General features: G+C 43.5%; 1 protein-coding gene across 1 annotated transcript in view; it reads left to right on the forward strand.

Annotated features, from left to right (window-relative positions):
* Positions 1-2,116: 2,116 nt before the first annotated feature.
* The window catches only part of LOC124024369 (contactin-1a-like), a 31,723-nt gene continuing 19,617 nt past the window's right edge, over positions 2,117-14,222 (forward strand). The window contains exons 1-7 of the mRNA XM_046338306.1: positions 2,117-2,308; positions 9,435-9,546; positions 10,034-10,069; positions 10,283-10,409; positions 11,252-11,433; positions 12,329-12,424; positions 13,369-13,575. Coding sequence (XP_046194262.1) covers positions 9,492-9,546; positions 10,034-10,069; positions 10,283-10,409; positions 11,252-11,433; positions 12,329-12,424; positions 13,369-13,575 — 703 coding nt within the window. The 5' untranslated portion in view covers positions 2,117-2,308; positions 9,435-9,491. The remainder of the gene's footprint in view (positions 2,309-9,434; positions 9,547-10,033; positions 10,070-10,282; positions 10,410-11,251; positions 11,434-12,328; positions 12,425-13,368; positions 13,576-14,222) is intronic.

Below are 14,222 nucleotides of genomic sequence, written 5' to 3' on the forward strand. Positions count from 1 at the left end.
CCACTCTACCTTCCTCTTACGACAGCTTCTCGTAAGTTGACTCCACGGTTCATTGGTAGTTGTGTCTCCCAGGTCGTCAATCCTGTCGCTGTGCGACTAGCTTCTCCGCGACATCTTCGTCGCGTCCATCCTGTCTTCCATGTCTCCTGTGTTAAGCCCTTTCTTCGCACCCCGTTCGTCTTCCCTCCCCCTCCCGTCCTTGTCGAGAGCGCACCTATTTACAAGGACATAAGATCATGGACATGCGTTCTCGGGGACGGGGTCACCCAATAGATTGACGGACTGAGGAGAGGACTACGTGCTGGACCGTTCACTATCGATGATTTCCTCCGTTGCCGCCAGATTCCTCCTAGTGCGCCAGGAGGCCCTAGTGGGGGGTACTGTCATGTTTGATGTCTTGTCCCTGTGCTCCCCATTCTATTCGTTTCCCTCTGCTGGTCTTATTAGGTTCTTTCCCTCTTTCTATCCCTCTCTCTCCCCTCCCTCTCTCACTCTCTCGCTCTCTCTTCTCTCTATCGTTCCGTTCCTGCTCCCAGCTGTTCCTATTCACCCTAATCATCATTTAGTCTTACACCTGTTCCCGATCCTTTCCCCTGATTGGAGTCCCTGATTCCTTTGTGTTCCGTTCCTGTCCCGTCGGTTCCTTGTTTAGTATTCACCGTGCAGTGATTGTGCGCCCCCTGTCGTGTTTTTGCCTTCATCAGATGACTGAGCAGGTGTCTCTGTCAACTACGGCCTGCGCCTACCCACGACCTGCAGTCTGTGGCCGCTTCTCCTGTTATTCCCCTCTACTGTTTGGACTTGAATAAACTCTGTTTCTGTTAAGTCGCTTTTGAGTCCTCTTTCACCTGCATGACAAGGCTACTATGCACCCTAGTGACTAATGACGAGACTACTATGCACCCTAGTGACTAGTGACTAGACTACTATGCACCCTAGTGACTAGTAACTAGACTACTATGCACCCTAGTGACTAGACTACTATGCACCCTAGTAACTAGACTACTATACACCCTAGTGACTATTGACGAGATTACTATGCACCCTAGTGACTAGTGACTAGACTACTATGCACCCTAGTGACTAGACTACCATGCACCCTAGTGACTAGACTACTATGCACCCTAGTAACTAGACTACTATACACCCTAGTGACTAGTGACGAGATTACTATGCACCCTAGTGACTAGTGACTAGACTACTATGCACCCTAGTGACTAGACTACTATGCACCCTAGTGACTAGACTACTATGCACCCTAGTGACTAGACTACTATGCACCCTAGTGACTAGACTACTATGCACCCTAGTGACTAGACTACTATGCACCCTAGTGACTGGACTACTATGCACCCTAGTGACTGGACTACTATGCACCCTAGTGACTGGACTACTATGCACCCTAGTGACTCAAATATATAAAGGGAGACTTGTTTTGATCTGATCCTGCTGTATAGAACTACTATTACTCTCTGTTTCTCTCCCTCATTACCCACACTGGGGATTATAGAATCTGGATTTGATCTGATCCTGCTGTATAGAACTGCTATTTCTCTCTGTTTCTCCCCCTCATTACCCACACTGGGGATTATAGAATCTGGATTTGGGGATTGAGATTGAGAGAGAGAGAGAGCATCAACAAGCTAAAGCTCAACAGAGCTCCCATCACCCCTCCATCCACCTCTACCACCTCTCTCATTCCATCTCTCCTCCATCCACCTCTACGACCTCTCTCATCCATCACCCATCCACACACCTCTACCACCTCTCTCATCCCATCACCCCTCCACACACCTCTACCACCTCTCTCATCCCATCACCCTTCCACACACATCTACCCTCTCTCATCCATCACCCCTCCATCCACCTCTCTCATCCCATCACCCCTCCACACACCTCTACCACCTCTCTCAATAAATGTCCAATATATATCAATATAACTGTTATTATTACAATGTGGCCAGAGAACACTTTTAAGATCTTTACAAATAAAAACATTTTCTGAAATTGTAGGCTACCGATCATGTAGAATGCTGATGTGATTACTTTGTTGGCTTTGCTTTGCAGGCAGCGATACCGCTGCCGGTGCGCAATGCTGGCATCCTCCCTGCGTCCTCCTCTTCCAATAGCGATCAGATATGCGCTTCCTCGTCCTTCCTACGACCACCGTCAGTCATATCCTCTCCTCCAATAGAAAAGTTGAGACGCACGCGCTGCTCCTCGCGCTTGGTTGTGGGACAATGCGGTTTTGATCCAGGTGTTCATGCTATGCGGATAATTTGAAATACCGTTTCATTCTATTTCACAGGTAAGGCCGAAACGGCATGAGCATAATGCATGTAGAATAGGGTCTGTTGATTTAGTCGGTTTTAGTGGATTGCAATGAGGGATTTTAAGACGGACCAGGACAGGGATAACTCTGCAATGCTTCGGAGTATGCTACCGCAATGCAGAATAGTCAGTAGCCAGTGCTGGCCTCGTACTGCAGTTCCATACTCATCATAGTCGAGGGGAGGTGCGTGTGAGGGTAATGTACAGTCACTTTTTGACCGGTGAGCGCCTTTTTTTCCGGGATATTTACACATCTGTACTTTGTTACATTTAATAGGCTTCTGAAAAATGAATGTGGACAAGTTACTCATCTAAGTTGTTTGTGAAAGTAGCGTCTCATGTTGGGAGGGTACCCTGCAGTTCAGCGTTGAGGCGAGGCAAGGTGAAATTGAAGGATGATGCGTTACGGGCTCATTGGGCAGGGCTGTCCTGTAACCCGTTACTCCTGCAATATGTAATAATCATATATGTAACTGTCCTACAGCGGGCTGGCTTGGGGCATACCTTCATACCTTCATACCTTCATACCTTCATACCTTCTAGGCTGTCCTTCATTGATGTAGCACAGCCTAATTAGAGGCAATGACAGTGAACACACCACTAAACTCTGGCAATATTGGTTGTTGTCAATTCAGTTGCACATAAGCAGATGGGAAAACAATCGGCAAACTGCCATGTACAATATTATAACCACAGGTATTATAGGATGTTTATATTATAACCACAGGTATTATAGAATGTTTATTTTATAACCACAGGTATTATAGGATGTTTATAGAATACATTTAATATTATAACCACAGGTATTATAGGATGTTTATATTATAACCACAGGTATTATAGGATGTTTATATTATAACCACAGGTATTATAGGATGTTTATATTATAACCACAGGTATTATAGGATGTTTATATTATAACCACAGGTATTATAGGATGTTTATATTATAACCACAGGTATTATAGGATGTTTATATTATAACAGGTATTATAGGATGTTTATATTATAACCACAGGTATTATAGGATGTTTATATTATAACCACAGGTATTATAGGATGTTTATAGAATACATTTAATATTATAACCACAGGTATTATAGGATGTTTATATTATAACCACGGGTATTATAGGATGTTTATATTATAACCACAGGTATTATAGGATGTTTATATTATAACCACAGGTATTATAGGATGTTTATAGAATACATTTAATATTATAACCACAGGTATTATAGGATGTTTATATTATAACCACAGGTATTATAGGATGTTTATATTATAACCACAGGTATTATAGGATGTTTATATTATAACCACAGCTATTATAGGATGTTTATAGAATACATTTAATATTATAACCACAGCTATTATAGGATGTTTATAGAATACATTTAATATTATAACCACGGGTATTATAGGATGTTTATAGAATACATTTAATATTATAACCACAGGTATTATAAGATGTTTATAGAATACATTTAATATTATAACCACAGCTATTATAGGATGTTTATAGAATACATTTAATATTATAACCACAGGTATTATAGAATGTTTATAGAATACATTTAATATTATAACCACAGGTATTATAGAATGTTTATAGAATACATGTAATATTATAACCACAGCTATTGTAGGATGTTTCTAGCTTTCATTCAACATTATTGGTGTTTGAGAGACAAAAATGTCATTATTGAAGATATTTTATATTAGGGGAAAGGACATTTTGGTGATTACTTTTCATTCACTCCAGGCCTATATATTTCTCTGGATAATTCAGAAGTCAGAATACAAATCTGAAAAGAAATGAAGCAGACATATATGGAGGTCAGTGTTATTACTGTGGTGTTTCTCTGCTTTCAGCCAGGAAAAACAGACACCCACTCAGTCAGTGGGCCAGGCAGGCAGCTTAATACTGGCCTGACCTAAATACGAGTGTCCCGTTGATCAGATTACAGAATGACAGAGAAAACCAACTCTCAGGACTTGATCAGAGATAGTAGACGAGAGTAGAAGATGCTTACAGTCTTGTCTTCATCATATTCACTATGCCTCTGGATCCACTAGAACAATATCAGTGGTGCTCTGAGGAAGATTTACATTCCATTCTATTCTATTCTATTCCATTATTTTCTATAGCATTCTATTCTATTCTATTCTATTCTATTCTATTCTATTCTATTCTATTGCATTCCAATGTATTCTATTGCATTCTATTCTGTGTGGATTATAGAGGATGGACTTCATGACACATTAGGTTAGGAAGATAATACAGCCTCATAAATTGGACCACTTGCATTTGCAAAGTACAGTAGTTGTTGATAAGTGAGATTATGCAGTGGTCAAGTGTCAGTGCTGGGTCTGACATACTGCTAGGATACAGTACAAAAGCTGTTGTCTAAGTCTTTATGAATCACTGAGTCATTCCTAGAGCTCCTGCTAGGCAGCACATGCTAATATTGTTGAGTCAGCCAGACAGTCAGCCAGCCAGCCAGCCAGCCAGCCAGCCAGCCAGTCAGCCAGCAAGCCAGCCAGAAGAGAGTGTGAGGAGGACAGCAGCAGCAGCAGCAGGGTATCAGATGATAAATGCTGGAAGCTGCTCAGCTGGAGAATCCTGAGTTATTCCTCATTTATACTGAAATGCACCCTCCTCTGTTAGTCATCACTCATCACCTATTTCAGCTTCCAGGAATTGTGTATAGATCCTTGCGACATGGGGCCATGCATTATCATGCTGAAACATGAGGAGATGGTGGCAGATGAATGGCACGGCAATGGGCCTCAGGATCTCGTCACGATATCTCTGTGCATTGAAATCGCCATTGATAAAATGCAATTGTGTTCGTTTTCCGTAGCTTATTCCTGCCAATACCATAACCCACCATGGGGCACTCAGTTCACAATGTTGACATCAGCAAACTGCTCGCCCACACGACGCCATACACATGGTCTGCGGTTGTGAGGATGGTTGGACATATTGTCAAATTCTCTAAAATTAAGTTGAAGGCAGCTTATGGTAGAGAAATTAACATTAAATTCTCTGGCAACAGCTCTGGTGGACATTCCTGTAGTCAGCATGCCAATAGCACGCTCCCTCAAAACGTGATACATTTGTGGCATTGTTTTGTGTTACAAAACTGCACATTTTAGAGTGGCCTGTTATTGTCCCCAGCACAAGGTGCACCTGTATAATGATCATGCTGTTTAATCAGCTTCTGGATATGCCACACTTGTCAGATGGATGGATTATCTTGGCAAAGGAGAAATGCTCACTAAGACGGATGTAAACAAATTTTGTGCACAGAAATTGAGAGAAATCAGCTTTTAATGAGTATGGAACATTTCGGGATCTTTTATTTCAGCTCATGAAACATGGGATCAACGCTTTACATGTTGTGTTTATATTTTTGTTCAGTGTAGATAGTTCCTCTCTCTCCTCTCTCTGTGCAGAGGGCGGATGCAATCTGTGCAGAAGATCTAGTTGCTGCTGTAGGCCCTCCTTGGCTGGGAACAGAAGCACCCCCCTCTCTCTCCTCTCTCTTAGGTCACAATCTGACTCTGAAGGGCTTTGGGACTGCATAGTGACTTTAGGAGAGACAGGGTTCAGTATAGTAGCTGGACAGACAGAGTTCAGTAGAGTAGCTGGACAGACAGGGTTCAGTATAGTAGCTGAACAGACAAGTTTCAGTAGAGTAGCTGGACAGACAGGGTTCAGTATAGTAGCTGAACAGACAAGTTTCAGTAGAATAGCTAGGCCAAGGGTTCAGTATAATAGCTGGACAGACAGGGTTTAGTATAGTAACTGAACAGACAGGGTTGAGTATAGTAGCTGGACAGACAGGGTTCAGTAGAGTAGCTGAACAGACAGCGTTCAGTAGTGTAGCTGGACAGACAGGGTTCAGTGTATTAGCTAGGACAGATAGGGTTCAGTATAGTAGCTGGGACAGACAGGGCTCAGTATTTTAGCTGAACAGACAGGGTTCAGTATTTTAGCTGAACAGACAGGGTTCAGTATAATAGCTGAACAGACAGGGTTCAGTAGAGTAGCTGAACAGACAGGGTTCCGTGTAATAGCTGAACAGACAGGGTTCAGTAGAGTAGCTGCGACAGACAGGGTTCAGTATTGTAGCTGAACAGACAGGGTTCAGTATTTTAGCTGAACAGACAGGGTTCAGTATAGTAGCTGAACAGACAGGGTTCAGTATAGTAGCTGAACAGACAGGGTTCAGTATAGTAGCTGAACAGACAGGGTTGAGTATAGTAGCTGAACAGACAGGGTTGAGTATAGTAGCCGAACAGACAGGGTTCAGTATAATAGCTGAACAGACAGGGTTGAGTATAGTAGCTGAACAGACAGGGTTGAGTATAGTAGCCGAACAGACAGGGTTCAGTATAATAGCTGAACAGACAGGGTTCAGTATAGTAGCCGAACAGACAGGGTTGAGTATAGTAGCTGAACAGACAGGGTTCAGTATAGTAGCTGAACAGACAGGGTTCAGTATAGTAGCTGAACAGACAGGGTTCAGTATAGTAGCTGAACAGACAGGGTTGAGTATAGTAGCTGAACAGACAGGGTTAGTAGCTGAACAGACAGGGTTGAGTATAGTAGCTGAACAGACAGGGTTCAGTATAGTAGCTGAACAGACAGGGTTCAGTATAGTAGCTGAACAGACAGGGTTGAGTATAGTAGCTGAACAGACAGGGTTCAGTATAGTAGCTGAACAGACAGGGTTGAGTATAGTAGCTGAACAGACAGGGTTCAGGGTTAGTAAGTAGCTGAACAGACAGGGTTCAGTATAGTAGAACAGACGAACAGACAGGGTTGAGTATAGTAGCTGAACAGACAGGGTTCAGTATAGTAGCTGAACAGACAGGGTTCAGTATAGTAGCTGAACAGACAGGGTTCAGTATAGTAGCTGAACAGACAGGGTTCAGTATAGTAGCTGAACAGACAGGGTTGAGTATAGTAGCTGAACAGACAGGGTTGAGTATAGTAGCTGAACAGACAGGGTTGAGTATAGTAGCCGAACAGACAGGGTTGAGTATAGTAGCTGAACAGACAGGGTTGAGTATAATAGCTGGAACAGACAGGGTTGAGTATAGTAGCTAGGCCAGACTAGGTTCAGTTGAGTAGCTGGACAGGCAGGGATGCTGAGGCCAGTACTGTGGAAAGATGGGGGTATCTCTAGGATTCTCTACAGATATAGGTGTCAGAGGTGTGTTAAAGACACTAAACACGACTACGGTATGCTCTACATCCTGTGTTCAATCAGGAGTGTATTATGCATGCAGCATGACTGCACTTTTAGATAATGGTGAGGTGAGGGGTGGAGCTATAGCGTGACTAGCTGCAGCCGATTGAGACTGGTGTTGTGTTGTCCTCTGAGAGAGCTGAGAATACTGCAAACTCAGAGCAGCTCTCTCTCTCTCTCTCTCTCTCTCTCTCTCTCTCTCTCTGTCTCTCTCTCTCTCTGTCTCTCTCTCTCTCTCTCTCTCTCTCTCTCTCTCTCTCTCTCTCTCTCTCTCTCTCTCTCTCTCTCTCTCTCTCTCTCTCTCTCTCTCTCTCTCTCTCTCTCTCTCTCTCACTTGCTCTGTGTCTCTCTCGCTCTCCCTATCGCTCTATCCTCACTCTCTCTCTCCCTCCCTCCTTCCCTCCCTCTCCTCTCAGTATTCAGAAGGTGTGTCTTGCTGCAGGATGACTCTCATATGCTGCTGCAGAACTGATGTGTGAGCATGTGTGACGCCAGACCGGACCCGTCTGACCGCTGCAGTGTGTGTGTGTGTGTGTGTGTGTGTGTGTGTGTGTGTGTGTGTGTGTGTGTGTGTGTGTGTGTGTGTGTGTGTGTGTGTGTGTGTGTGTGTGTGTGTGTGTGTGTGTGTGTGTGTGTGTGTGTGTGTGTGTGTGTGTGAACGCCTATATTAATGGAAAAAGCCCCTCACAGAGAAAAGCCTGCATGACTACAGTATATTTGGAGAATATTGCTGACTCATGAGTGTTATAAATCATCCAAAGTGAATTGATATGGAAATTGCACACTGGGGGGTCTATCTGCCACACTGGGGGGTCTATCTGCCACACTGGGGGGTCTATCTGCCACACTGGGGGGTCTATCTGCCACACTGGGGGGTCTATCTGCCACACTGGGGGGTCTATCTGCCACACTGGGGGGTCTATCTGCCACACTGGGGGGTCTATCTGCCACACTGGGGGGTCTATCTGCCACACTGGGGGGTCTATCTAATAGAATCCAGTTGTATTTCTACAGCTAAAAGCTGAATTGTCTCTACACCAGGATATTCAACAATAAAACAAACCAAATGATTACATGAATTCAGATCTGTGGCTGCTGCCACACTGAGGGTACTGTCAAACTGCTAAGGACAGTGGACAGGAGCGTATGAATACATGAATTCAGATCTGTATTAGATACAACTCATGCTCAGGGTTATTTCATTCAGCAAAGAAGATAAACAATAATTGTATTTCCTCTCGAGCTGATGTCATTTCCTCTTTCCTCTAGCTGATGTCATTTCTCTCTCCTCCAGCTGATGTCATTTCCTCTCTCCTCTAGCTGATGTCATTTCATCTCTCCTCTGATGTCATTTCTCTCTCCTCCAGCTGATGTCATTTCATTTCCTCTAGGTGATGTCATTTCTCCTCTAGCTGATGTCATTTCTCTCTCCTCCAGCTGATGTCATTTCATCTCTCCTCTAGGTGATGTCATTTCCTCTCTCCTCCAGCTGATGTTATTTCCTCTCCTCTCTAGCTGAGGTAATTTCCTCTCTCCTCTCTAGCTGAGGTAATTTCCTCTCTCCTCTCTAGCTGATGTTATTTCCTCTCCTCTAGCTGATGTAATTTCCTCTCTCCTCTAGCTGATGTTATTTCCTCTCCTCTCTAGCTGAGGTAATTTCCTCTCTCCTCTCTAGCTGAGGTAATTTCCTCTCTCCTCTAGCTGATGTAATTTCTCTCTCTTCTCTAGCTGATGTCATTTCCTCTCTCTTCTCTAGCTGATGTCATTTCTCTCTCTTCTCTAGCTGATGTCATTTCCTCTCTCAGCTCTAGCTGATGTGATTTCTCTCTCTCCTCTCTAGCTCATGTCCTGTCCGTTACAGACCTCCGTCGGTCTGTGTGTCAGTCAGTAGACAGTCATGGCTGTCACAGCCCTGGTCCTGCTAGTTCTCTCCTCCTCACTGTCACACACTGGTGAGTAGCTCTCAACAGACTGCTTCTGTCTTCTATGCATGTCTTAGAATGAACTAGATTAGACATCATCTCAGAAGGACTACTGTTTTTACTAGGTCCATGTGGCTCTGTTCCACATCATGTGTGGTTGGAACGTTCTGATACAGTTTAATCCATGTTGCTCTGTCCCACCTCATGTGTGGTTGGAACGTTCTGGTACAGTTTAATCCATGTTGCTCTGTTCCACCTCATGTGTGGTTGGAACGTTCTGGTACAGTTTAATCCATGTTGCTCTGTTCCACCTCATGTGTGGTTGGAACGTTCTGGTACAGTTTAATCCATGTTGCTCTGTTCCACCTCATGTGTGGTTGGAACGTTCTGGTACAGTTTAATCCATGTTGCTCTGTTCCACCTCATGTGTGGTTGGAACGTTCTGGTACAGTTTAATCCATGTTCTAGCCATGAGAAACTCAACAAAGTCTCCTTGTTTTCTCCCGTCATTTTGCAGAGGCCGTCTTGTTTGGTGAGCCCAGGATCTTTGGAGGTAAGTGGAGTCTGGTTTTGATTCTCATGACCGTCTACTCTGTAAAAGCTTGTAATGCACTGATATACAGCATTAACTCCTAAACGCTGAATCACAGTAAAATGAGTCTGGCTTTATTGTGTGTTAACCGACCATTCGCAGTCATTAAAGTTATATTGACATAATGTTGCTGTAACGTTGTTGTAACATCACTGTGATGTTGTGCCCTGTCAGATGACGCTACTGGCTACGGTCCAATATTTGAAGAGGAGCCTCTGGATATCGTCTACACAAAGGAGTCCCCTGACAGACTTATCTCCATGAACTGTAGAGCACGGGCCAACCCTGCACCCACATACCGGTAACCCCACACACACCCACATCAACCCAGCACCCACATACCGGTAACCCCACACACACCCACATCAACCCAGCACCCACATACCGGTAACCCCACACACACCCACATCAACCCTGCACCCACATACCGGTAACCCCACACACACCCACATCAACCCAGCACCCACATACCGGTAACCCCACACACACCCACATCAACCCTGCACCCACATACCGGTAACCCCACACACACCCACATCAACCCAGCACCCACATACAGATAACCCCACACACACCCACATCAACCCTGCACCCACATACCGGTAACCCCACACACACCCACATCAACCCTGCACCCACATACCGGTAACCCCACACACACCCACATCAACCTTGCACCCACATACCGGTAACCCCACACACATCCACATCAACCCTGCACCCACATACAGGTAACCCCACACACACACACACACACACACACACACACACACACACACACACACACACACACACACACACACACACACACACACACACACACACACACACACACACACACACACACACACACACACACACACACACACACACACACACACACAAATCAACCCGTACACTACATCAAGGTAACACACAGTACGTCACATATCATTGGAAAACCAAAGTTAACAGAAATTTAAAGAACATTTTAAGATCTACTACCATGTAGTCACAGACATTCACAAGGTGTTCTGAAGGACTTTGATTGGTTCTAGAGTCATACAACTTTCAGAGGACATGGAGAGGAATGACTCATTCCAATTTATACAAAAAACAAAAACAATTTATGGGTAAAAAGGGAGATCCACATTTCCCCCCCAGATGGAGGCGTGATAACTGGGAGATCAAGCTGCTGGAGCTGCCCAATGAACACTACAGTCTGGTGGGAGGGAACCTCATCATTAACAACCCTGAAGAGAAGAAACATGCAGGGACCTACGTCTGTGTCGCCAAGAACGTGTACGGCACCGTCATCAGCAAGGAGGCCAAGGTCAAGTTTGGATGTGAGTATTGTCGCGAGCCATGATCTAATTTAATGTTGAGAGAGACTAGTACTGGATGTGAGTATTGTCGCGAGCCATGACCTAATTTCATGTTGAGAGAGACTAGTACTGGATGTGAGTATTGTCGTGAGCCATGATCTAATTTCATGTTGAGAGAGACTAGTACTAGATGTGAGTATTGTCGCGAGCCATGATCTAATTTCATGTTGAGAGAGACTAGTACTGGATGTGAGTATTGTCGCGAGCCATGACCTAATTTCATGTTGAGAGAGACTAGTACTGGATGTGAGTATTGTCGCGAGCCATGATCTAATTTCATGTTGAGAGAGACTAGTACTGGATGTGAGTATTGTCGCGAGCCATGACCTAATTTCATGTTGAGAGAGACTAGTACTGGATGTGAGTATTGTCGCGAGCCATGACCTAATTTCATGTTGAGAGAGACTAGTACTGGATGTGAGTATTGTCGCGAGCCATGATCTAATTTCATGTTGAGAGAGACTAGTACTGGATGTGAGTATTGTCGCGAGCCATGACCTAATTTCATGTTGAGAGAGACTAGTACTGGATGTGAGTATTGTCGCGAGCCATGATCTAATTTCATGTTGAGAGAGACTAGTACTGGATGTGAGTGAAACTGGTTGACTCTGGTCGACAGGTTCTATTTCTCTCTCACAGTAGATTCACATCCCCATGATTTCTGAAACTGAATTGACGAACAAACACAGGAAGTATCATGTCGTGTTTGTAGTCTCTAAGTCATTGCTTCTGTTTGTGGTATACAGCTGTGTTGTCTGTGGACATCATAACTATATGCTATAGTTTAACTATATGCTATAGTTTAACTATATGCTAGAGTTAAACTGACCACTGCGTTATCTTTCTCTATCTCCAGACCTGGAGGAGTTCCCAGATGAAGAGAGAGACCCTGTGACCGTGAAGGAGGGCCAGGGGGCCGTGCTGCTCTGTGCTCCTCCCAAGCGATGGCCAAGTTAGTACCTCAGACATACTAGAATACACATGATGGCCAAGTTAGTACCTCAGACATACTAGAATACACATGATGGCCAATTTAGTACCTCAGACATACTAGAATACACATGATGGCCAATTTAGTACCTCAGACATACTAGAATACACATGATGGCCAAGTTAATACCTCAGACATACTAGAATACACATGATGGCCAAGTTAGTACCTCAGACTTACTAGAATACACATGATGGCCAAGTTAGTACCTCAGACATACTAGAATACACATGATCACTCAAACTAACAGTCATACTTGTCTTTTCCTACCAGCTCTGACTCTGCTGATAGCTACTTTATTGAAGAAAAATGTACTTACTATGACTGTAATATGTGGTTGACCCACCTAGCTATCTTAAAGGCCCAGTGCATTCGAAAAAAACATGATTTTCCTGTGTTTTATACATATTTCCAGACTATGAGGTTGGAATAATACTGTGAAATGTTCTGCCAATCACAGCAAATGTTCAGTTTTCACCTCCCCACTCAGACCACTCACAGACAGTCCTAGAAAAAATATTGCTTGAGAAATTGCTCTTTGCTAAAAAAAAATATTTTAATTCAAAGCAATCACATTAACGTACTTAATTGTTATCCAGAATTGATTGGATAGTGAAATAAAAATGGCTACATTGGACCTTTAAGATCAATGCACTACCTTCAAGTGGCTCTGGGTAATAGCGTCTGTTAAAGGACTCACATGTAAACATAAACATTCTGACTTGTAATGTATTCAGTGTTGAGTCATAGAAGTTCATGAAGAAAAGGGCTGTTCAGAACACCGTTGTTCACATTACCTCAGAGTTACACAGAACACAAACTAAACCCCCGTAGAGACTCAGAGGTGATTCAGGGGAAACCGACCACCACATTCTTACTAGTTGTGTTTTTGCTCTGTATCCCAGCTGAGGTGACGTTCCGTTGGATATACAACGAGTTTCCGGTCTTCCTCCACCCGGATAAGCGTCGCTTCGTCTCTCAGAGCACCGGGAATCTGTACATCTCCAAGGTGGAGGCGTCAGACGCAGGGAACTACTCCTGCTATGTGTTCAACCCACAGATTGGCAAGGGAGTCTACTCCAAGTTTATCCCTCTCATATCTACAGAAGAGAGTGAGTAGCCTGTAGCTGTGATATCTATATAGTACACTAGTTTATAGCTGTGTTACCTATATAGTACACTAGTTTATAGCTGTGTTACCTGTATAGTACACTAGTTTATAGCTGTGTTACCTGTATAGTACACTAGTTTATAGCTGTGTTACCTACAGTATATAGTACACTAGTTTATAGCTGTGTTACCTACAGTATATAGTACACTAGTTTATAGCTGTGTTACCTACAGTATATAGTACACTAGTTTATAGCTGTGTTACCTACAGTATATAGTACACTAGTTTATAGCTGTGTTACCTACAGTATATAGTACACTAGTTTATAGCTGTGTTACCTACAGTATATAGTACACTAGCCTATAGCTGTGTTACCTATATAGTACACTAGTTTATAGCTGTGTTATCTACAGTATATAGTACACTAGCCTATAGCTGTGTTACCTATATAGTACACTAGCCTATAGCTGTGTTACCTATATAGTACACTAGCCTATAGCTGTGTTACCTACAGTATATAGTACACTAGCCTATAGCTGTGTTACCTATATTATATAGTACACTAGCCTATAGCTGTGTTACCTATATAGCCTATAGCTGTGTTACCTATATAGTACACTAGCCTATAGCTGTGTTACCTATATAGTA

This window comes from Oncorhynchus gorbuscha, unplaced genomic scaffold (assembly GCF_021184085.1).
Source record: "Oncorhynchus gorbuscha isolate QuinsamMale2020 ecotype Even-year unplaced genomic scaffold, OgorEven_v1.0 Un_scaffold_1841, whole genome shotgun sequence".
NCBI classification, from domain to species: domain Eukaryota; kingdom Metazoa; phylum Chordata; class Actinopteri; order Salmoniformes; family Salmonidae; genus Oncorhynchus; species Oncorhynchus gorbuscha.